We start from the raw sequence: 25,157 nt of genomic DNA, 5'->3' as shown, positions 1-25,157 counted from the left end.
CTCCCTTGTTAGTCGATTCATTCTGGTGGAATCTTTCTTTCTCATCTCAGGGTCATCCAACGTTATTGCCGACGTTGTGTTCAGTACAAGAGGCTCGGCCGGCGCGGAGGCCGTGAGGACTGAGGCCCCTGTACTGCTTTCGCTTGTGTTTGGGGGTTGTGGGTGTTGCACTACCGATTGGGAGGGTGCGTATGGAGGGGGCATGTAAATGATCAGGGGACCTAATAGTAATTCATCATTCGTCCGTTGCTTAGAGGACAACTCAGGGTAGAGCATAGAGGGGGTCCTAACAGCGTACTGGCCTGATGTTTCGGGCTCCTGTCTTAGTTTAGTTTCCCTTCTCTCCTTTATTTCTTCTTCTAACTTTCTAGCGGCAAGGTGAGCTGCCTTTCGTAATTCCTTTTCTGCTTTTACCTCTTCCCTCTTTTTCCGTTGCGTTGCTTCTTTGCGCCACATGCCGATACTGTCAAGCATAGTAGGCGTCGTTTTATTGCTACGCAGAGCTATTTCTAGCATTTCTATCTTATGGTCGTCGAAGGATCCCATCAGTGGCCACTGACTCTCGGGGTCCTTCCTTGTATATTTATGCCATAGCTTGCTGTAAGCTACGGCGACTAGTCCATATTTAGTGAACATGTCCTTATTAGGGGTGCCTTCCAGTGAAGCCGGATGGTCCACCTCTAATAAGCGGTCCGGGCAGAACCAACTACCAGTCAGTGGGGAGAAGATAGGCATGACGGGTTTCAACAGGGACAAAAGTCAGCACTACCTATCTTTTCACTGCTTGCAAAGACTAGACAGAATATCTCTATTCCTCGTTATTTGTAAGCAGAGAATACCTCTAAAGAACCAATATCGAACAACTAGTGTTCGGACAATCAATCAATCAATCAATCAATGGGGAGATAAAGATAGGCACGACGGGTTTCAGCGGGGACAAAAGTCTGCGTTACCTACCCTTCACTATTTGCAAAGACTAGACAGAATATTTCTATTCTACGTTATTTGCGAACAGAGAATATCCCAAAGAGCACTATTCTTCAAAACAATCAATGTTCGGACAATCAATCAGTGGGGAGATAAAGATAGGCACGACGGGTTTCAACGGGGACAAAAGTCTGCGTTACCTACCCTTCACTATCTGCAAAGGGAGAGAGAGAGAGTATTTCTACTCCTCCCCGTTTGTAGACAGCGAATATCTCAAAGAGAACAATCAATGAGCAATACTAGTATTTCAAATAATCAATTATTTCGCAATTTGTCGTGTTTCACGACCTTACCCGGACCGCGTGGACAGTTTCTCGTCTTCCGCCTCCAGCGCCCGATCGTCCTCTACTTTCCGTATTTGCCGCGGCACTCCTGATGGTTCCCAGTCAGGACCGTAGATCACTCGAGAGAGGTCTGCTCGGAACCAGTGAAGTTCGGATGATCGGCTGCCAGACGAGGGTCTATCGGGCAGGAGCTCTCCCGATCGTTGTAGTCGTTCACTCCGTCGTCAGGACCTTTCCCACTGGATCCACGTGTCGCTGATGGGCCCCACGTTTGGGACGCCAATTGTTAAATGATAGCGGCAGTTTCAGTCGATAACCCTTCAAGTATTGCCCGGCGGTAATCGCCTCTCATACCATTCGATAATTTACCAATGAAAGAGGCAGGCGCCGGAGACTGGAAGGCAGGAAACAAAGTTTTTATTCCGTCGGAGCAGAACACATCAGATCAGACAGCAAGGTATCGTCACGAGGTGCTCTAACTGCATCTCTGAGGCCTGGCCTCTTATACACAGGTTTATGACTTTATTGCAGAGTTATCATACATGGCACATTCTTGAGATTGTCTTGGAACATGAAAGAACATCCTCGGAATCCCCACTTCGAGCTCGTTCCCACACATATCTACAGTGGAAGTCCCCACCCCATCCACAGTAGGAGATGGCTATCACACAGCTGGACATTCCGCCAATTCCCGGGGGTGTGTGCGACCGGCCGGGTCTCAGGGGGGTAGGGGCTTTGATCTACTGTAATCCCTTTGATGTGGGGTGTTTCCCTTACAGTAGGGGTAATAAACTGCATCCGCAGGGCTAGGTGATGGCCTGGGATCGGTTCGGACAATGGGGCGCAGAGGAAGGGGGTTATCAAAGAGATGCATGACCATGTATGGGATGTCGGTCAGGCGTGGGATGTGGTTCCATGGCAGGGTCGCGCAGAAGGAGAGGGTTTATGGCCCGTGTATGAGAGAGCGGGGGTGGCCGGCACGCGGGGGGATGCTTGCAGCGCCAGGGGGACGCGCTGACGATCGGCAATGAGCAGGGAGAGACCAGGGTGCCTAAAATGGCTGCCGTGCGCTTTCCTGTGTGTCGCGCTGGGGAGAGACAAGATGGCGCAGATAATGTTCAGTTTGCAAGCTAAATTTCCACAGAGCCTCTGCTACAAGACCAACAACAACAAGAAGGCTGTAGGCCCAGAAATATGGGCAACGCATCAAAAATCAAATCGGTGCTTAAAGGGGCTCACAGCATCTCGGTCCTGGCAACAGAGTCCAATAAATGGAGCCACTGGCAAGCAGGCGAAAGTTACAGATCAAATGCTTGGTCCTGGATAGCAAGAACTATGAACACTCGGTCCAAGAACACCTGGCAGGGCATGAAGCAACTTAAAAAAAAGTTCTCAGGTAGAACATAAATGGACTAGGAACCAAAATCAAGGACAAGGAGCTTCTGCTATATTTTCAATAATTTGATCTCATTTTACTTCAAGAAACCTGGCTAGACGAACCATTCCAACTACAAGGTTACAAATCATACCATCTTCCGGCATGCAGAAGCGCCAAATTTGGGCACTTACAAGGAGGCCTTACAATTTATGCCTCAATTAAGAGCATAAATACAGTAAAAAATTACAGCAATAAATGGCATAAAAGCAATTAAGATAGACATAGCAGGCCTCGACAATAATCAACAATTAATACTTGTAAACATCTATCTCCACCCACGCAATAAAAAAGCGGGTGCGAAACTCTTGGCAGCTGAGTTGACGAGGCTACTCACAGAAGACGTAACCCCAAACCTCAGTCTCGGGTGATTTCAATATGCACCTCTCAGGGCCTCTGGGCAGGCACCGACCGGTGAAAGAACAATTTTTGGCATGGGGGATTCTGCAAGTGGGGCAAACAAACCAGGCCAGCTAAAGAACTTCTTAAAGACTTAGAAAATCTGAGCCTGGTAGCACTAAACGGACGTTTCCCGGGTGACCGCCCCCCAGCAGCAACTTTTCACAACGCTTTAACAAATACAACAAAATATTACACTTTTACTTCAATATCACTGTTCAACAAAATTGTAGACTTCTGGATAGTATCATCAGATTATAGCGACCACTTACCACAAGAAATTATATATTGGACGAACATGGGACAGCACCCACTCAGCCAGTAGGGGGTCCTGGCACGGTGTACATAGCCAACTGCAAAAGAATCAAATGCAATCTGGACAAATTTCTGACAGAGGTAAAAACCATGTGGGAGGAAAGCAAGTTGCCGAACATAAACACTATTTATAACATGTTGGTCTAAATTCACTAAAAGTCTCGGAGCTGCCACCATCAAAAAAGAAACGATACTCGCAACAATAGGAGCAAACGCCCAACAGTGGACACACAACATGTTACCGAGCATGCAAGGAAACCAACTCTCAACAATACAATTGACCCAATTAAAGCGAATAAAGAGAGAAATAAATAGAGCAGTACGAATTCTTCGTCATTCGAGTCCAGATGATAACATTCAAAAAGAATTAATGCTGCTAAAAACGAGCAAGAAGAAATTCATCTGGTTAGCAAACCGAGAAAATGCAGATAAGGCATGGACCAAACTGCTGCATGATGCGAAAGCTAGTAACAGTCCCAGGTTCTAGCGCACAGTGAACAACCTACAGAACCCAAGGGCCCTTGGAATCTACTCTCATTTGACCGGGGAAGCCTGTGCCAACTATCTTTGGCATCATTTCAACTGCGAACAAGACGACATTGTACCCGAGGCACCTGGGAGCAGAAAAAACTGGTCGGGTCAAGAAAAGCAAGTTGGGGAGATTAACTATTATTTCTCGACTAAAAGGATCGTGAATAGAACGGCGAAAGGCAGAGCAAAGGGTGTGCTGGGCCCCAATAGCATCCCTCCAATCCTATATAAGCAAGACCCTGGTTACTGGGCGGCGACACTACTGTCACTCTTCACACATTATCCTGGAAGTAGAAAGAATACCAGATTCCTGGAAGGATTCAATCATTTCTCCCATTTATAAGAAAGGCAGCAACAATGAAGCGAAAAACTACCGGCTTGTTGCCTTAATAGACAATGACGCCAAATATTTTGCGGGCCTCCTACTAGCAGAACTCATAGGCTGGGTATCCAAATCGGCATCATTCCTGATCAATCAAACGGTATTCCAAAAACGTATGGGGACATTGACAAATATACTTGCCTTATCGCTTCTAATCGACGCAGTCAAAAACATCAAACTGCTTTTTGTTTGCTTCAAAGATTATACATCTGCCGCCTTCAACAACATTGACAGGAAGAAACTTTGGGCAAAACTCTCTAAAATGAAAATCCCACCAAGACTCTTGTCTCTGTTGATTTCACTCCATACTGACACATGGGTACAAATAAAGTTGGGCGCCGGTGACTGTCTATCCAGGAGAATACCAACAACCAGGGGGCTAAAGCAGGGTTGTGTCTTGGCGCCGCCTCTGTTCAATTTATTAATGTCAGATCTCTTGCCAGAACTAGATAATTGCAATCACCATGCACTGAACCTGGAAGGCTTAATCCTCTCTAATTTACTCTATGCTGACGACCTCGTACTAATTAGCGGTACGCCGATAGGCCTGCAGCACTTGATAAATATTACGGGCAACTTCTCTGCCAGGAAGGGAATAAGTATAAACTTAGACAAAACCAAAGTGATGGTAATAAACCAGAAAAAGTTCACACACCGGTTTTGCTGGGATTTGGAGGGCCTCAACACAGTAGAAGAATTTAAATACCTGGGCATTATTTTTGACAGTAAATGCATGTTCCTCCAGCAAAAAACAGGAAGAGGGACGGCTTTGGCGGTTGATTTAAAAAAAACATCAAACCTAAAATAACTGATTCAAGCCTCACACCTCTACTACAGGTGATCCGAGCGAGGCTTCTCCCCACCATTACCTATGGAAGTGAGTGCCTAAGAGGAAGAGATGCAGGCATTCTGGACAAGACAGTGTCCAGGACAGCGAGAATAATATTTAATCTCCCGCAGTACACCTCGCCGGCACAAATAAGATTAGAGTTCGGCCTGCAAAAGCAACAAATAGCACACAAGGGTGCCTACGTTGAATGCTGGCATAAAATAAAGGGAGCTGATTCAGGGACATTGCATGCGTACTTATGGAACGAGCTACATCAGAAAAAAGACAGCGCAGCCATGATCTACTTTCAAGCTTCAATAGACTGTTTGGCCTTACGGGACCCCTGGGTTACTGTTGGGTCACACAAAAGCTTCAAAGAGCTGGTAAATAAAACAGTAAAAATAATGTCCCTTGTGGAGGACAAAGCTGTATTAAGGGAGAGGGATCATGGCTGGTTTGTTATACAGAACTATTCTAGATGCTCCCCCCAACCTTATTGAGGTGCAGGCTTTACTAAAGCAAAGAAGGAAAAATACCTGAATCGGAGGATGGGCATTGTGTTATCAACGCTGCGTTTGACCCCATGGAAACGGTCACAGTCAACAACATTGTGCAGATTATTCGGTGAAGCAAAAGAAGATGTGCTACACTTATGGTGCATATGTAAGAAATTAGATAAAGAACGAAGAAATATATTAAAACCTGCCTTGAATGGAAAAAAGATAAGCACACGCAAACAGGCAGTGAAAGCATGCTTCAAAGGAGGGGATATCCAGCTAGCCTGTCGCCTGGTTCGATTCATGGGCGCAGTAGGAATACAGCTAAACACCAGCACTTAGCTGACAAATCAGACACAAATCACTGGTCTCTGCTCCCGATAAAATGAACTACAAGCGCCGGCATAGGACTAAAAGATTTTAAAATCAAATTATACAGTGAGCCGCAACTTCTGGTACATGATTAAAGATTTTATCAAACATTTTGCACATTGCTGTTTTTGCACATACTGTCTCTCATTTAAAGTTAATTTATGGGTTTATGAATTTAATGAGAATTCAAAATGGCCATTTCACTGACTTGTCTTATGGGCACTGTAGGAATAAATCTAAACATTACTTACTGGACATAAATTCTTGGCCTCAGCTCCCGTCAAAATGAACTACAACTGCAGACTTCTAACTAAAGGTTCTGGCAAGGACAATAGGGATATTGCTGGTTCACACAAACAAAGTATACAGCAAACTGCAATATCTGCCATATGACTAAATGTTTAAATATGGGCAACTTATATATATATATATATAAATATATATAAATATATATATATATATATATATATATATATATCCAACATCGCAGGTTAGCCCCAAGGAGTGAACCGCCAGAAGATCGTAGTTCACAGCATTTATTGAAAACTTGCAAGCAGGCAGTTAACAGCACACAGGCATCGGTTAGATTGTAGCGCCAGACGCGTTTCAGGAGTCTCATTGTTCCTTTCATCAGTGGCAACATGACGGAAAGAGAGCAGTCTTTTCTCGCGCACTTTTATTTGAAATTACCTGTCCCAGTGGGCGTGGCTTAATCAAAGCCTTCTGGTAACTGTAGTGCGCGGAGGTGATCCCATGTGGGTGCGCTCTTGTCCCTCATAAATCAAATATAAAATTGTTCCCCAAGTGGGTTCGTGCACTGGTCCGTCGACATACCTGCCCCGCTTTGTAGAAATCAACGTGAACATGTGCTGCCACCTGTCCTGCACAGGCGCCAGCTCCTTCATCCCGTATAATGTAGCACCAGATGGCGCCAACACGGACCTGCTAGGAAGCGGTGGGTTCAACTCCACGGCTGGGCAACAGCCGAATATATCCAACATCGCAGGTTAGCCCCAAGGAGTGAACCGCCAGAAGATCGTAGTTCACAGCATTTATTGAAAACTTGCAAGCAGGCAGTTAACAGCACACAGGCATCGGTTAGATTGTAGCGCCAGACGCGTTTCAGGAGTCTCATTGTTCCTTTCATCAGTGGCAACATGACGGAAAGAGAGCAGTCTTTTCTCGCGCACTTTTATTTGAAATTACCTGTCCCAGTGCGCGAGAAAAGACTGCTCTCTTTCCGTCATGTTGCCACTGATGAAAGGAACAATGAGACTCCTGAAACGCGTCTGGCGCTACAATCTAACCGATGCCTGTGTGCTGTTAACTGCCTGCTTGCAAGTTTTCAATAAATGCTGTGAACTACGATCTTCTGGCGGTTCACTCCTTGGGGCTAACCTGCGATGTTGGATATATTCGGCTGTTGCCCAGCCGTGGAGTTGAACCCACCGCTTCCTAGCAGGTCCGTGTTGGCGCCATCTGGTGCTACATTATACGGGATGAAGGAGCTGGCGCCTGTGCAGGACAGGTGGCAGCACATGTTCACGTTGATTTCTACAAAGCGGGGCAGGCATGTCGACGGACCAGTGCACAAACCCACTTGGGGAACAATTTTATATTTGATTTATGAGGGACAAGAGCGCACCCACATGGGATCACCTCAGCGCACTACAGTTACCAGAAGGCTTTGATTAAGCCACGCCCACTGGGACAGGTAATTTCAAATAAAAGTGCGCGAGAAAAGACTGCTCTCTTTCCGTCATGTTGCCACTGATGAAAGGAACAATGAGACTCCTGAAACGCGTCTGGCGCTACAATCTAACCGATGCCTGTGTGCTGTTAACTGCCTGCTTGCAAGTTTTCAATAAATGCTGTGAACTACGATCTTCTGGCGGTTCACTCCTTGGGGCTAACCTGCGATGTTGGATATATATATATATATATATATTACCTACTGGCGGTCGCCAGTAGGTAGATATAGTTAGGACCCTGTTTCCATAGGAAATCCGCAACATTCTATTTGGAATAACTTTGGCGCCGGTCGACGAATCCTCGCGAAATTTTCAAAATAGGTGGGGCGCTACGCTCCGCTCCTACCCTGAAAGTCTCGGGGGGATTCGTCAAGCAGGGGCCGAGAAAAAAGGGGGGTCCCAAAACGCGTTTTCCCCATGCATTTTTCCATAGGACCTTTAGACACAGCTACAGCCCGAATGGCTGAACAGAATTACTTGAAATTTGGCAGAGAGGTAGCCATAAGGTCAAGGAAGTGCCTTTTGCAGGTCTGGTGTAAATCTGTTCAGTATTTCCTGAGAAAATAGCATTTAAAAGCATATATATATGTGGGCGGAGCCTAACCACACATCTCATCCTGAGATCTGATTGGCTGTCAGCACTTCATCCAAGAAGTGTTGGCAGCCATCTTGGGACCAATATACATGATAGCACCTCATTAAAAAGCATTGCAGTTAATAGAAGGTTTTAAGACTTTAGTTACATTATAAATCATTTGTTGATGGTACCATACTCATTTTAGGAATTGTGGTATGTTCTAAGGTGATTTCACCATGTGAAAAAGCCTTCTGCTGGGATATCATGATTGAGAGAAAAATATTTTCTCATGCTTTTACCACAGAGGTTTGGAAGGTGATCTATAGGCTAAACTGAGAGCTTATTTTCTGTAAATTCACATTATCTTTCTCAGTCATGTGAGAATGAAGTCTGACATTCTCAGTAAAACATGTACATCCAACAAGGGCAGAGACTGTCAGTTGATTCCTTTGTGTTCTACTGCAGCTTCCCAGAGTGTTCCAAAGAACTACTAGAGCGCTAACAGTCCTACTTATGATAAACGTATGGCACACCTTAAGCCATCTTGCTTGGATTAAAGTGGTAACTCTTAAAACATTTAATTTAAAAAGGAACAAAATGAGGGGGTTCATTTTTCCATAAAAAGTATGATTAGTGCTGCAGAAAGAAAAATTAGGGCACATTTTGAGTGACTTCTCAAATCCTCTTCTATTTCATTAAAAAATTCTGACATGCAGACTGAAACATGCACTTTCAATACCAGCAGCAGTTTTCCCTGGTGAGCAGTAGCTTTACTACAGTGATCTAATGAGCAAAAAGAGTGCTAACATTCTGAATTTATGGCAAATGTGTGACACATCTGAATGCCTTCTTGATGGAATCAAAGTAAAAAACTGAAAGTATTTCCTACTGAGGAGACTGCAGTAAATGAGGAAATTAGGAAACTTCATAACAAATAAGTCTCCCAAGATGGCCACCAGAGACAAAAGAGCCCAAATGTAGCCCAAATATCACCCAGATGTAGCCCAAGTATAGCCCAATGACAGAATGTCCCAGAATGTTCTTAAAAACAACTAGAGCGCTTACTGTCTTCATTATGACAAAAGTAAGGCACACCTGAAGCCATCTTGATTGGAATAAACTGGTAACACTTAAAACATTTAATTTAAAAAGGAACACAATGAGGAGGTTCATTTTGCCATAGAAATTATGATTAATGCTGAAGAAAGAAAATGAGGGCACATTTTGAGTGACTTCTCAAATCCTCTTCTATTTCATTAAAAACTTCTGACATGCAGACTGAAACATGCACTTTTAATACCAGGAGCAGACTTCCATGGTGCAGTAGTTTTACTACAGTGATCTAATGAGCAACTAGAGTGCTAACATTCAGAATTTATGGCAAATGTGTGACATATCTGAATACCTTCATGATGGAATCAAAGTAAAAAACTGAAAGCATTTCCTACTGAGGAGACTGCAGTACATGAGGAAATTAGGAAACTTCATAACAAATAAATCTCCCAAGATGGCCACCGGAGACAAAAGAGCCCAAATGTAGCCCAAAATCACCCAGATGTAGCCCAAATATAGCCCAATGACAGAAGTGTGCAAAACACTTATTATTTTGTGTTTTTGCAGTGTTATATAGTGCAGACTTGTCAGGTATTGGAGTGCTTTACATGAGCATTGGTTACATCACACAAGAACAAATTCATTTTGGTTGTAGACATGGGGAGATTAAGTGATTTGACCAGAATCACAGAATGTCGAGCTGAAGCAGAAACTTCAACCTGGTTCCCCAGTTGCAAAGTCTGCAGTTCTGGAAGTAACACCACATCCTCTCCCCTAAGTGCAACATTTAATCAAGTGGTCAACTGGATAAAAAAACATAAAGATAACAAATAATTTAAAAGTGCTTTGTCGCTATTTGAAAACTCAGAAAATATGTCCTTATTTTAGTCTTTTAGAGCACTAACCATAATTTTGATGCCAATAAGACCCTCTCATATATGTAATTTCTAAAGGAAATGCTCTAGGTATTACAGTCTTGATTACATCAAGATGATGTCAGGCGTTCCACACTTTTGTAATAAATATAGAATGTTAGCAATCTAGTTTTTCATTAGGATACTGTTGAGAGGCAGAGGCCAGGGGCACGGACTCTGAAAATTGAAGGCAGGTAGGAGGGTGCAAAGGCAACAATTTAACCACACTGAGCAGGCAGGAAGGGCCGTGGAAGCACAACAGACTATGGAGGGCAGTGGAAAGGGGGGCAGGGGCAACAAACCAACAATACAGGACTTGCAAGAGAGGCTGTTGGAGGGAAGATCTATTACGGGTCAAGGAAGCTAGGGGCGGTCCCCAGATCCCCGGGAGCCACCACAGAACTGAGCAGGAGAGTGAGTCAGGGACAAAAGGGGCACCTTAATTTGAGCCGGGGTGCCTAGGAACGCTTGCTCCAAAAATGAAGAAAACAGACATATGAGACATGGAATTGGAGGCAGAATACAATGGCAGTTTAATGAGAAGATGCAACTTCAAAGAAACCGCAGAATAGAGACATAAAGTACAAAATACAGAATCCAGATAATCATACAGCTGTCATAATATTCTCTGTATCTCAATTAATGTACTGACAGAGAGAGAGAGAAAACACATCTATAAATGCATCATGAGAAACAAGTTACACCAAGGAAAATGTTACCTAGGAACACTCACGTTTACTCTTAGAGCAAGCATTCCTGCAATTACAATACAAAATCTTTTAAATGCAAAAGTAAAGAGAACAATGGTTAAACATAACATGACATTTCATATAGGTAAAATAGAATAAGATACTTCAAGCAAAGCAGAGCAAGACATTTTAAGCAAAGGAAGACAAGAGCTCCCAGCTCTTGGGGAAAACCTGCACTGCCTGTTAACCTACATACAGACGGCGAGGTAGTCCGTCGATATCTGTGGGTGCTCCCTTTTTATATCATTTTGTGGGCTCCTTTGCACGCTACATCTACCTACGTATGCTACCCAAAAGCTTCGTCTGCAGATTTTACCAGACATTTCGTCATTTACCCACTTAATGCTGACAATGGACTGGGTGAAAAGGTCAGTCTCTCAGGCCAATCGCTTATCATAAGTTCCATAGAGCAAGCAGAAAATAATGGGTATTGTACGGGAATTCAATATATTCATGTATAAAATCTCCTCAGTTCTCCTAACTTGACGCTCTGCGGTTGCCACTTCCTTAAACGCGGGAAACCTGCCCAGGAAGCAAGTACCAGTCCAGGATGCAGCCTACTGTATGTCGACAGCTTCAGGGGGATGTTGAACTTTGATACCGAGCACGGAGCACTCGGGTAGGGTGGGGGCTACTAGTTTGGATCAGAAGGCCTCGCAGACCTGCCTTCAGACTGCTATACACTAAAATTGCAGAGCTATGGTCAATTTAACAAAGAGGCCTACATATTGAACAGAAGGGCCTACACAGGGGTTTTATGCTGGCTGAGTGGTAAGGATGTCTCAGGATAATTATATAGCAACACAGGACCCGCTGGTCAATTTAATACGGCCTACAAATGCAGCTGGCAGGGCAAGGACAAGGGTCTCATACTTCAGGTGTGGACAGAACGGGCCAGGGGCCCCCTGTGATACAAAATCTACCCTCCTTCAAGGCTGTGGCAATGTAATAGACCATTGTGGGCAGAAGGAAGAGGCAATGGTAGTACAACCATACATGCCAACAGACCCGATTCAGCCAGGAAACGTCCAATGTTTTTAAGCTCAAATGGGCTTTATTTGATCTGTCTCCTGTCTACAATATCCTCTTTTTCAATGTAACTCAAAGGGGAAAATCAATACCCCAGTTTTTTTTCAAAATCTCCCTCTTACCAAGTTCAAAATGTTCGCAAGTATGGTACATTGGATCATGGAAGGAAATGGGATAGGGACATGGACTTGGATAATAGAGGACAGGAGGGACATGGAGAGGTGCACCAAACTGACCCTGCAGGGCAGGCATCAGGGTTTGCAGCAGCACAATACACCACACAGGGCATGCAGGACGGGAGTGCAGCACAACAATCCATAGAAAGCAAGAGGGAGGGGACAGGACCATGCACATGGACAACAGAGAACAGAGGGGCAAGAGGCAATGGTAGCTAGCTGACCATAATGGACAGACAGGAGAGAAAGCTGCAGTATAACAGACCATAAAGGGCAGGAGGGACGGATCAGGGGCATTACAATGGAACAGACAAGCCAGGAGGGAGGGAGTAGGGCTGGGGGCAAGGGGGCAGGGCAGGAGCAGCAAGATAGCCATGGAGGTCAGGCAGGATGGGCACTAGAAGCAAGACACACCATGAAGAGCAACAGTGAGACTGTGATGGCATACACACAGACCATGGAGGGAAGGTGGGAGGGGGTCAGGGGCAGCTAACTGACCACACAGGGAAGGTGGGAGGGGCCATGGCAGCACAGAAGACCATGCATGGCAAGTGGGAGGGTTAGTGGCAGCACAATGGCTATGATGGGCAAGAAGGAGGGTGGAGGGACATGCACAAAGGACGATGGAGGATAGAAGGAAGGGTCAGGACCTGTGCACAGACAAGAAAGTTCAGGGGAAGGGACCTCACAACAGACCACACGGGGCAGGCAGGAGGAGCAGTTGCAGCACAACAGACCAGGGAGGGCAGAAGGGTGTGGCAGTACAATGGACCATGTAGGACAGGAGGAAGAGGATAGGGGCATGGCATGTGGACAGGCAGGGTGGAGGTGGCAGGGACAGGTTACAGTCATCTGACAATGCTAGGCAGGTGGGAGGGGAGTGGCAGCTCAACAGAACACTCAGAGTAGATAGGAGTGGCAGGTCCATGGGACATGGTGGGCAAAAAGGATGGAGTAGGGGCATGCACAAAGACATCGGAGGGCAGGGGGAAGGAGAATAGGGGCAGCAAGCTAAGCACAGAGTTTAAGCAGGAGGTCAATGATGGGGCATAGAATTGGGCAATGGAGGGCAGGAGGAGTGGACTGGTACATCATACTAAATTGAGGGCAGTGGCAGCACATCAGACCATGCATGGCAGGAGGGAGGAGGCTAGTCCATGGATTCACACAACAGAGGATAGGGAGGAAGGGGATGGGGCAGCAAGCTAACTGTTCAGAGAAGGCAGGTATTAGGAACTTTATTGTTTTTAAAACATTGTGTCTGTGCGAACTACTTAAAATATGAACAAGTATGCAGCATAATCTCACTTTTATTCAGGAAGAAGAGGACGTTTGTGACTGTGACTCCGGGCTCACTTGGCAGAAACACCCCCTGACCCTCCACCCCCTATCGCAAAATGTAATGCCCGTGAAAAGGGTAGGTGAACACAGTGTTATATAGAACATAGTCCTGAGAGCACGATTGAAAATGAAAACTAGATATAGTGTATGGTATAAACTATGCACCAAAAAGTGTGATATAAGATGAACCGGGCGTGAAATATAATATGCAATACATTGTGCGCAATGACAGATTCATGGGAGAGCGCGAGATAGCACAGGCACTAGCGCGTGCTATGCGATATGCGCCTTGGAGTTTAATATGCACAGGGCAGTGTTGTGTAACCTAACTAGTCTCTAAAGTTGTAATATAAAATATGTGCTGGGGAGTGTAACGTTGCATATGCACTGTGACAAAGATATGGATCCCAGATTGTAATATGTATGGCATAGCACTGTGCGTTATAACATAGGCATCGAGAAAGGCACGTTAGATGGGGCAATATAACCCGTGCGAAGACAAGTGTGGCATGACATATTCACGGGGTGGTGTTACAGTGCACATGGGCTAGAGAGTGTCATAGCATATGCACTAGCTAGTGGAATACAACACAGGGGTGTGTGGCACTCGGCAGGCAATGGTGGGTGTAACACAGCATTGGGCTCTGTCAGGAGCACGCTGTGACTCTCAAGTGATGTTCGTCCCCTTTCCAGAGAGTAAAATAAAAAGTATTACACATCCGGCAGTGGATGTGTGTTTTATTAACCGTGAGGGGGGTTTCTTGCATAGTTTTGGTCGAATTTTTGTCGAATCCCCTTTGAATGGCTTGGTGTGCATGTGTATTAAATGTGCCCGTCAATAGCTACCCATGTTTGTATAAATAAACGACAAGGGTGTCTACCAGGATTAGGCACGGTAGGGCATCAGACATGTCAGAGCTTCACTAGTGGTGTAAATACATTCCACGTGGATTCATTGCATGCATAGTCGCCTTTTAATGAATATCACGCAAATCGTCATGGTGATAGGTACGTACGGTTTGTCCAGCATGTCCTAGGTGTGTCTATAAATATATATTTTTTTAAAATAATAAAAAACAGTGGCCGGCCCTGGGGATTGGGGTCAAAAAAATATAATTAGGAGACTGGCCCTGGGGGATGGGGTCATCAGGGCCAATAAATTAGAATAAGAAGGGGAACCAAACAGCCCCCCTTCTTAAAAAACTAAAATAAATAAAAGATTGGCATCGTGCCGGAGGCCATGCCCCCTCCGTGCAGCACTCTGCAAACGCGCCCCCAACAGGCATCTCCAGTATGCGCCAGGGAGCTGCGCTGCAGCCAGGTGTTCTGAGGCCAAGCCCCTTTTTACACCTCTCTGCAACGCAGCTCTGTGGCGCTTACTGGAGGTACCTAGTGGTCTAGTTTGACCCTAGGGACCCTTAGGATTCAGGGGGACTTAATCTCTCAACTTAGAACAGCCACAGGGCGCGTTTACACAGTGGTGAAGGGAGGGGACGGGGCCTGAGGTGACGTGTGCAAACACGCACTATGGCACGTTTTAAATTGGGGATATAATTTCCCTTCAATACTGAGGGCCCCTGGGGGCTAACTAGCCCACCAAGTGCTTCCAGTAAGCGCCACTGAGCTGCAGTGCAGAGAGGTGGTCCAGGCCGTGCCACTTTTTACACCTCTCTGCAACGCAGCTCTGTGGCACTTACTGGAGGTACCTAGTGGGCTAGTTGGACCCTAGGGACCCTCAGGATTCAAATGAACTTAATCTCCCAACTAAAAATGGACACAGGGCGTGTTTACACAGTGGTGAAGGGAGGGGACGAGGCCTGAGTTAACGTGTGCAAAAACGCCCTGTGGCCTGTTTTAAGAGGTAGTTTTAATCCCCATGCCCTATTATACACTAGGGGCTTACAGAGGAGGTCATGCTAATCACAGGGGGACCCCAACGCATAATGTTCCCTAGTGTATGTAGGTGTTTTCACTGTATTCTAAGTGTCTTTTAACATAGCACTGGCTCTAGGACTGGTTAGTCAGACTCAGTTACCACCAGTATCCGTCTGAAAAAGTTGAGGGTAGAGGATGATTTTGCAACAAGGCTTCTTTCTGCTCTTCTTTTTGTTCTTTCTGCACGTTATCCTTCTTCCTGCACTTATCTTCGTATTTGAGGACTTCTGTTGCTTCTTTCTGCACTTCTTTTGTTTCTTTCTGTGCATTTTTTCTTCTTTCTTCACATGTCCTATCTCTGTAGGCATAGTTAGAAATTAGCATTTAAAAAACCTTTGAAATTCACAGAAAAAACCATAGGTTTCAGGCACGTTATAGTTAGGAATTAGCATTTAAAAAACCTCAGAAATTCACTGAAAAAACCATAGGTTTCAGGGGTGTTATAGTTAGCTGGACTTTTCACTTGTACAAAACCATTGAAATTCCCCCGTTATAGTTAGTTCAGCTAACTATAACTCGCGCGCCCGCAATGCACTGCTGATGACGTCACATATTACATCACTCATGACATGGTCAGTGACATCACTCATGACATCACTGATGACATCTCAAATGACATCACTGATGACATCACTGATGACATCATCCAGTGAATGTGTGTGTTTCTGAAAATTAAATATGTTTTATATATGTATATCTCAAGGTCGATGGAAGAATAAATGGGTATATAAGTGTCTAAATGGATGATTTGTTTTTGAACAATTGATTGTGTAACTGACTGATTAAGTGTTTCATAGTGAATACATGGCTTAGTGAGTAATGTTTAAATATGTAAATATCTGTATCAGTCTCTCACTTTGTGTATAAGTGGCTGCATGGGTTGGTGAGTAGCTACATGGGTGTTTATATAGGTTATTAGTTGGTTTTATGAGTATCAGTCTGAGTGTCTGCATGGTTCGGTGGGGGTATTACGTAGTGCATAGGTGCATGAATGAATGACTCACTCTTTGTATGTGTTGAAGACAGCATGTGTGCAGGACTCTATGGGTGGATAGGTTTCAGGCACGTTATAGTTAGGAATTAGGAATCAGTGATGTCATTTGAGATGTCATCAGTGATGTCATGAGTGATGTCACTGACCATGTCATGAGTGATGTAATATGTGACGTCATCAGCAGTGCATTGCGGGCGCGCGAGTTATAATTAGCTGAACTAACTATAACGGGGGAATTTCAATGGTTTTGTACAAGTGAAAAGTCCAGCTAACTATAACACCCCTGAAACCTATGGTTTTTTCAGTGAATATATATATATATATATATATATATATATTATGGCTTCATTTAGAGTTAAATTATGGTTCTATGAATTTGAAGAGATTTTAACACGGCTGTTTTTATTGTGCAATGGCTTTAAGTAATCATGCAAATAAAGATTTACTTACTTATAAGGCCATAATGTATGTTTTTAAAAAAACTCTGAATTCACTGGAAAAAAACACAGTTAAAGTGTAGTTATGATTATAAAAACACCAGTGAAGTTCTGCAATTATAGTTCTGCAAACTAACGATACCTTGCACCCCTATCATGCTCTGCTTATTACTTTGCATACTGCATCATGCATGACATGTTCAATGATATAATTGAGAAGTGTAGTACATATATAAGTGCGTAAATATACACATGTATATTCACTTTTGTTAATCAGGTTCCATGTTTGCAGACCTGGGTGCAATCAAAATGTAGGACATGTACTTTTAGGTTTTACATGTCCTGGTAGTGAAAAACTCCCAAATTGGTTTTTTTACTACTCTGAGACCTACCACTCTCATGGGTTAACATTGAGGTTTTCTTGTTACATCTAAAAGGCTGGAATTCCCAACTGGAAGGAGGTTATTGTAATGATAAATCCTCTTTAATGATAAAGTTGAATTTATAAACACACAATTTTTTTAATGCTACTTTTAGAAAGATAGGATTTTTTGCTCTTAGCCCTGTGTGCCTGCAGCCTGCCTCCAATACACTTCTGGGGTGGGTGACAGCTGGGCACTCTAGGCAGCCACACACAAAGGAATCTTTGGTTTGACTTGATGGGCCATCCACATCCTGATGGGTCATCCTGGGCTGGATGGAAGGGAGGAGCTGAACATTGCCTCACACTTACACCTGAATAGGCTGTGTCCTGTCCCCACACAAAGGGCTGCATACATCCCTGTAGTGAGTCTGAAGCCAGGACATGAATGAGTCTGGAGCCAGGGCAAGGACTTTGTGCACTTCAAAGGAATCTCTTTGTAGTCTCCCCTACGTCAAAGGCTCAACTGGGTATAAGTACTGGATCTCAGATTCAACCACTTCAGTACACTTCTGAACCTGTGGATACTTTGCCATGAAGAACTGCTGTGCTGCTACTCTGCTGGACTGCTACTCTGCTGGACTTCTGCTCTCTTGCCTGGGAGTAAGAAGGACCAGAGCTGCATCTCTCCAACCCAGAACCCAGAGTGTCTCCAAGGGCTAGCTAACTTGCCTCCTGATCTGAAGTCTCAGGGACATAACAGATTTCCAATCATCTTGCTGCCGTACCTGACTCTGCCATCTGTGAGTCTGCCCTGCCAAATGACGCAACCCCAGTCCTGGACCCTTGGAAGTGGGCCTAAGGTGTTTTGCTCCAGCGGAAAAGACGCATCCTCTACTGCAAGCGCAGAATCGACAAATAGCTGGTGTGCGGGAACAGGATTAGTGCATCGCATCGGAACCAGCACATCGCCTTTGGAACCAACGCATCGTCGTTACTGCGTGGAGAAGATCAATGCATCACCTCTACTGCGTGGAGAAACCCGGCGCATCGCCTTCAGAACAGCCGCATCACCCTCGGAACTGGCACATTGCTGCTGTTGCGTGGAGAAAATCAACGCATCGCCCCACTGCGTGGTGAACATCGACGCATCACTGGGCTGCACCTGCATCTTTGTCAACGCTACCAGGATTAAGGTAATTTAGTTCAGCAGGGCTCACTGGGTCCATGTATTCGGCCCGCGCTCCATCGCAGTCAGCCTAAACTCTTGACTTTGTCTTGGTCCAGCGCAACCAGATATCCCACATAAGCGCTTATTGCTTCTAAGCGCTTTTCACAGTTTATTCTCTATAAATACATATCTCAAGTTCTACTTACTGGACTTTTGTTGTTTTGGTATTGTTTTATTTATTAAATTGCGCTCTATTTTCCTAACCTGGTATGGAGACTTTTTGTGGTGTTTTCACTCTGTTACTGTTTGAGGTGTTGCACAAATACTTTACGCATTACCTCTTAAATTAAGCCTGCTGCTCTGAGCCAAGCTACCGGGGGTGAGCACATGTTAAATTTAGGATGTGTTTGTGACTTACCAGGAGTAGGATTGTGGTTCCTGCTTGGACAGGGTGCATACCTCTGCCAACCAGAAACCCAATGTCTAACAATGTTGAACAAGATTATTACTTAATCTGCATTGCTTTGCTCGTTGTCAATATAGTTATTCCTTCCACAAGCATCCGCCATTCTTAACTTTTCAAAATGTTAATAGGATGTTATGATTATCATCATATCAGTCTGAATTGCAAAAATCACAAGACCTAAAGGTAATTAGGTCTGGGAATTAAAGTTTTAGGCTAAATTCAATAAACTGAACAAAGACCATTATCAGGTGTAGGAAGGGTTGCCACCTTACCAGTATTTTACCGACCTGGTCTGTATTGTAATGCCAAACAGATATACAATGATGAGAAATGTTAAAAACTGGTATTGTCCTCTTTGAAACAAGCTTAAGGCAGCAAACAAAACATGAGAATAATGTTAATGCCATCTACATTATTCCTATATTTTACAGCAAACAGAGGCCAATGTGCTGTGCATCAAAAGAATGCAGGTGATATTAAACAACCTTCTATTAGTTTATAGGCTACTGGAAGGATTGACATCGAGCATGGGGCGCTGGAAGTAGAGGTGACAGGGGTAATTCTGAAGCGTAAAAAAATATTACCAAAACATACCTAGACATTTTACATGTGTTAAGAACAAATGATAAATACGCACATTAGTTCGATTTCCACACTCATCAGTTGTGCGGCAAATAGGTTTACAGTACATATGCATGACTGAATGGTCATATCAAGTGGCCATTTCAATGGAAAATGTGCGCACTGTGAAAGGCAGCAAGGTAGCACGCCATGCTTTAGTCATACATTTATGCAATGTGCTTCAAAATGTATCACTGGGCTACTTTTCAATCATTTTTCTGCTGAATGGACGTGGCTTACTCGCTACACTTTGTATAGCACTGTTATGACCTCTGTAGTAATGTACTTGAACAATCCAGCGGGATTTCAAAAGAGGAATGGCTCTTAGAACAAGACAAGGACAGTATCATCGTCCAAGTGATACGTATGATGACTCAGGGATGGATCAGCAAAAGCAAACAAGCGGAACAACTTAGACCCTTCTGGGAAGTGAGAAATGAATTGTCACAGGAGAATGGATTTCTTTTGAGAAGCGGAAGATTTGTGCCACCACTTAGTATCAGAAGTAAACTACTCAAGCTATGTCACGAAGGACATTTAGTCATTGCCAAGACAAAACGCAGAGTTAAAAACATGTACTGGTGGCCAGGCATAAGTTTAGACATAGAGAGAACGGTCAGGGAGTGCACTCTCTGCATGGACTCAGATAAAACACAGGTGACATTCAGACCACCTCTGCACCCCATTCCCAGCCCAGGCATGCCATGGGAGAGAATTGGTGTGGACATAATGGGCCCTGTATATGATGACCAAGAAAAGTGGTACATAATAGTTATGATTGATCACTTTACCAAGTGACCTGAAGTCAAATTTATCAACAAACCGGATGCTTTAAACATAGTCAAGTTCATGGATGACATCTTTACTCGGGAGGGGCTCCCCAAACAAATCATAAGTGGCAATGGAGCTCAATTAATGTCTGAGATTTTCAAAAATTACATTTTAAAGAACAAGATTGAACAAAAGACGACATCAGTCTACCACCCGGCTGGAAACTGAGCTGTAGAAAGATTCAACTGGGTTGTAAAAGGAATAATCCAGCTGGCAAACAGCAACAACCTCAACTGGAAACAAGAGACACTCAAGACAGTGTGGGCCTACAGAATCACATCGTGCAAAACAACAGGACACAGCCCTTTTGAACTTATGCGGGGAAGGACTCCTCTATCAAAGGACAATGTGGGTTGGGTCAGGTCAAGGCTGCAAAGAGAGTATACTGGTCAACACAACAAGTTAGAGAAAGGCTAAGGCATGCTCAAGCCAGAGGCAAAGAGATATATGACAACAGGCACGGGTGTAAACCAGTAGAACTCAAGGCAGGAGACATCGTTAAGGTTAAAAGAAGTGGCCACATTGGGAAGGGTCAGGACAAATACACACCTCCCCTATCTGTACGTGAGGTGTACTGCAAATCCGCACTCTTGAGTGACGGTACAGTGTGGCACTTCTCCAACCTCTCTGCTTACAGACACCCCAGGAAGAACCCCGTAACCACCACACCGAGTTGGCAAGGGACGCATCTGTAGTGTATAAGAGTGACACTGCTCAACCCTGTGCATCTGACTATGAGTCTGACTATGAGTTTCCTACACCGCAAACAACAACAGACAGCCATGTCTCGCAACCCACATCTGAGCCCGTGGACACACCACCCATTCAGGTCGCCACAGGAAGAGTCAGACGTATGTTGCCCACCACACCAGCGCATGACACTACCGAACCTATAGGTAGAAGCAAGGCAGGTAGGCAGTTAGTGTGGTATGTTGGTATTCACATGTACATTGCTATAGTTACTGTTGCTAGATGCCCATCAATGTTCTAGATCGTTGTGGTAGGCATTCAGTTACAGAGGGAACCTGTCAAGGAAGGATGTACCTGCTTACTCCAATAAACTACTTTACTTATTAAACCTTCTTTGGAGCATTACTACAAAATGGCGACGAGGATGGGATTAGAACCCAGATCAAGGACCACCGATAAAATTCAAAGATTACATTTGTGAGTAGATAGTATCACATTATATGTGTAAACCTTTCTTCCTTTTTATCTCTCTTTCTCTCATCCTCCTCCACCCATCTCTCCTCTGTCCATAAGAAGGCGGATGTGTTATGACCTCTGTAGTTGTGTCCCTGCGTGGAGACCGTAAATGTTATTGCTTCCCTGATGTCCCTGCGCGGACACCGTTCCTGCTGTGAGGTCATCAGCTGGGAACTGTTGGTTTGACAGTTCACAGTTGATCACTAAACTGCGTTGATGTTGACGTCGTTTGCGCTCCAGCCTTTCCTGGAGCCTGTGTTGGCGAATTGAATAACTCATTACTTCTACTTAACCTACGGTGTACCGAATATTCTTTACAAGCACATGGATGATTTTCACAACCCCTTGTTATAACATTGACCACAGCACCCACACCCTGAAAACTGTTCCAGCGCCACTGCCATCTAGCCGGTATTTTAACGGCTGGCCTGCAATTTTAGATCGAGGCCACTGGAAATATTGGGGAAACCCGTGAAATCAAGTTTTTTTTTTTTTTATCTTCTGGAAAAAATAATCTAAAATACCAAACACGTAAAGAAATCGGCCAAAAGTGTTGGAGAACTGTCTAAAAATCGTTACAAAATAAAACCAAACAGATTGACGATGGTCATTTAGCAAATTAATTTTTATAATTTTACTTGAATTGTTTTTCATCTGCCAGCTCTTCGCTGTTCCTGAACAGCAAAATGTACAAATTGCAGGTGATTTTTTTCCAGAGAAAGGTGGAAACGCAAGCTTCTGGCAGTACTAGAACACCAACACAGACAAAAGTGGATAAGAATACAAACAATACTGTGCTCCAAGATGCTCGAAAAGATTCACGCCCAAGGAATAAGACGGGCACACGCCGGCAGATATTTATTGTGAAGGCTGCCGCTTCTTTTATTTTGATTGTTATCATTCCAACCCGCAGAGGGCACCATCCCACAACATAAACCGCGGCCCTCAATTATAAATACGGAAAACTAGTCAAGCTGGATTACTAACCACCGTACCGTTGGTCGGTGGAGGGATTCCATTGAGCTGGAAGTCTGTCGTTATTCACCGGTTTGTTCTGAAGGGCGCTGTCCTGGTATATCCGACTCATGGCTTGAGCGTAGGTTGTTTGTGTGGTTAATACTATACGTACTGAAAATGTGAAATGGGAAGTAAAGGAAAAGAAAAAAGCGCAAAACTTTGCAAGACAATATGGCGGTTTCAGAAAAGGAAGCGGCCATGTTCAAATGCCGATAAAGGGTCGCATTGCACAGTTAACTCTTTAGCATGCCGTTTTACAACATAATCTTTAATTAAGGCCTTATAAAGTCCCTGTTCTGCTCTGCTTCATAAAGACATATATAGTAAAAGTTGCGTCTGAGTACATAAACACATATTGGCGTGTTATTTTAAATTAGACCGTAGAAGATAACAAGACATTTAGTTCGGCATAAAGTTACTGTTTAACTCCATGTGTACTATCGTGCAGTAGCTGTCCTTTATAGTAAATGGATTGCTTCTGATTGTTTTCAATCAGATCGCCTTTTTCCAAGATGGCTGCTGGGTGACGTTAAGACATGGGGCGGAAAAATGTCTCTTTGGTCTGTCTTTTATTTTGATTGCACGTGACGTCATTAGCTGACAAACACTATGCACTAAAATAGAATATTCTTGTTGAATTTGGAAACCGCCCGGTTCTATGAGACTTTGATTTAAACGCCAGAACTGTATTTCTTTGCCACAACAGGATAAAACACTACCTGATAACGTCACTGGGAGAGATACATGTGCCAGTTCCTGTGTTGTCGCCTATGAGACGCAGCGACAGTTCTGTGCGAGGGACGCTCAAGGTGAAGTTGTATTTTAGATGCGAGCGCACTGCCAGTGAGTGTGCTCTGTGAGAACTTGCTGTTTTAAATAGCTATGGTCTTAATGCACAATAGGACGAGAGGCTGAACTCATGGTTGGATTGGGATTTAAAATCGGCCCGGGCACGCTTAAAAAAAAAAGTGGCCCATATTTACATATTGCATTTTCGCAAAACCCTGCTTCGGCGAAGTATTATCAAAAGAATGGAGGTGGGGGTCTCTGACAGAGGCATGTTTTCTTTACTTAGATTTTTTTTTTTTTTTTAAATGCACGGATTAGTTAACACTGGTGAACCGCAGCTGAAAACAAGTGAGGTCACATTTGCCCAGGCCCCCTGTCCCCGCTCAATATGCGTACATTAATGGGCCGGCCCAGTGAGAGAAGGGAGGTAATGGATGTCCATCGGCCTCCGGAAAAGCCACTCGGGCACCCACTAATGCATTCTTGCATTTACCGATTTACCCAAACCATTAACATAGCTGCCAAGGTTTCAGATCAATTATGAGTGACATTTCAACGACTATGAGTGACACTTTCTTGCGGGCAAAACCAAGCATTGAAGATGATGGAAACATATAAATATCTGAAAAAACACCCATTTGAGCAACAAGAAACTCTAAGGGGCTCATTTATGAGCCCCTGCGTCACTTTTGCGCCGCCGGTGCGTCACTTTTTGTGACGCACCAGTGGCATAAAACATGCGCCATGTTGCGCCATATTTACAAAGTGACGCATCTAGGTAGATGCGTCACTTTGTAAACCCCTGCGCCACATTATACCTGCGCCAGGTATAATGTATGCAAGGGGGGCGTTTTGACGCAAGAATGGGTCGTAGAAGTGACGCAGTGAAATCTACGAGATTTCACTGCGCCACTTCTAGTGTGCAAATGCGTCAATTTCTTGCGCCTGCCTCACAGCAGGCGTAAGACTGACGCAGGCCCTTTCACATGGGGCTTGCCCCATGTGAAAGGACACATTGCTGGAGTTGCGTCACTTTTGTGACACACTCCAGCGATGCGTCACTTTTGCGCCTACAGATACGTCAGAAATACTGACGTATCTGTGACTCCTTGCGACATGATGCGTCATACTGTAAATATGACGCATCACTGGAGTCGCAGGGAGGGCGCAGTGAAAAGTGGCGCATCACTGTTTTCACGCAGTGATGCGTCACTTTTCATAAATGAGGCCCTAAAAGATTTTAAAACTGACGCAAAGCACCAGAAATGGAAGGGCACTAACCGGGTCGGATTGGGATTGCAGTTAAATCCGGGCAGTCCAAAAAGTGGCCTACATTCGTGGGTCGTCCCCTTTCAGAAAACACTATTTGATTAACCTCATTGGACTCATTTTTAGGGAAATGTTTAGTAACCTAAGCATTTTTAAGCCTATAAAATTGGCAAGATTGGTTAAAACTAGAAGCACTGCATTTTGGCCAGGTGGGCAAAGTTAAATAAAATGGCCCAAGGGCCACAATGCTTGATCTGGCTAGGTTGGTTGTTTTTTTACCGACATGACCTGTATTTTAATATCCTGGCCAATGCGAAAATGAAAAAGAATGCAAAAGCCTCTATTTTTTTCTTTTGATCAGTATGTAAACAGCCCACATAAGTTGAAAACCCTTTAAAATATGTTGTAAAGCTTCTTTACTCAACCATGACTAATAGTT

General features: G+C 44.3%; 1 protein-coding gene across 4 annotated transcripts in view; it reads right to left on the bottom strand.

Moving 5' to 3' along the window:
- The window catches only part of ARPIN (actin related protein 2/3 complex inhibitor), a 132,730-nt gene extending 109,943 nt beyond the window's left edge, over positions 1-22,787 (bottom strand). The window contains exon 1 of one of the 4 annotated variants that reach the window (XM_085644412.1): positions 22,639-22,787. In XM_085644412.1, coding sequence (XP_085500538.1) covers positions 22,639-22,730 — 92 coding nt within the window. In that variant the 5' untranslated portion in view covers positions 22,731-22,787. Of the gene's footprint in view, positions 1-22,630 lie in introns of all 4 variants that reach the window. The other 3 variants (XM_085644413.1, XM_085644411.1, XM_085644414.1) reach the window with 3 other exon arrangements.
- Positions 22,788-25,157: the final 2,370 nt, after the last annotated feature.

The sequence above is a fragment of the Triturus cristatus genome, chromosome 3_1 (genome assembly GCF_964204655.1).
Source record: "Triturus cristatus chromosome 3_1, aTriCri1.1, whole genome shotgun sequence".
NCBI lineage: Eukaryota > Metazoa > Chordata > Amphibia > Caudata > Salamandridae > Triturus > Triturus cristatus.
The sequence above is the reverse complement of the archived record's forward strand: the minus strand, read 5'-3'. Positions and strand labels throughout refer to the sequence as shown.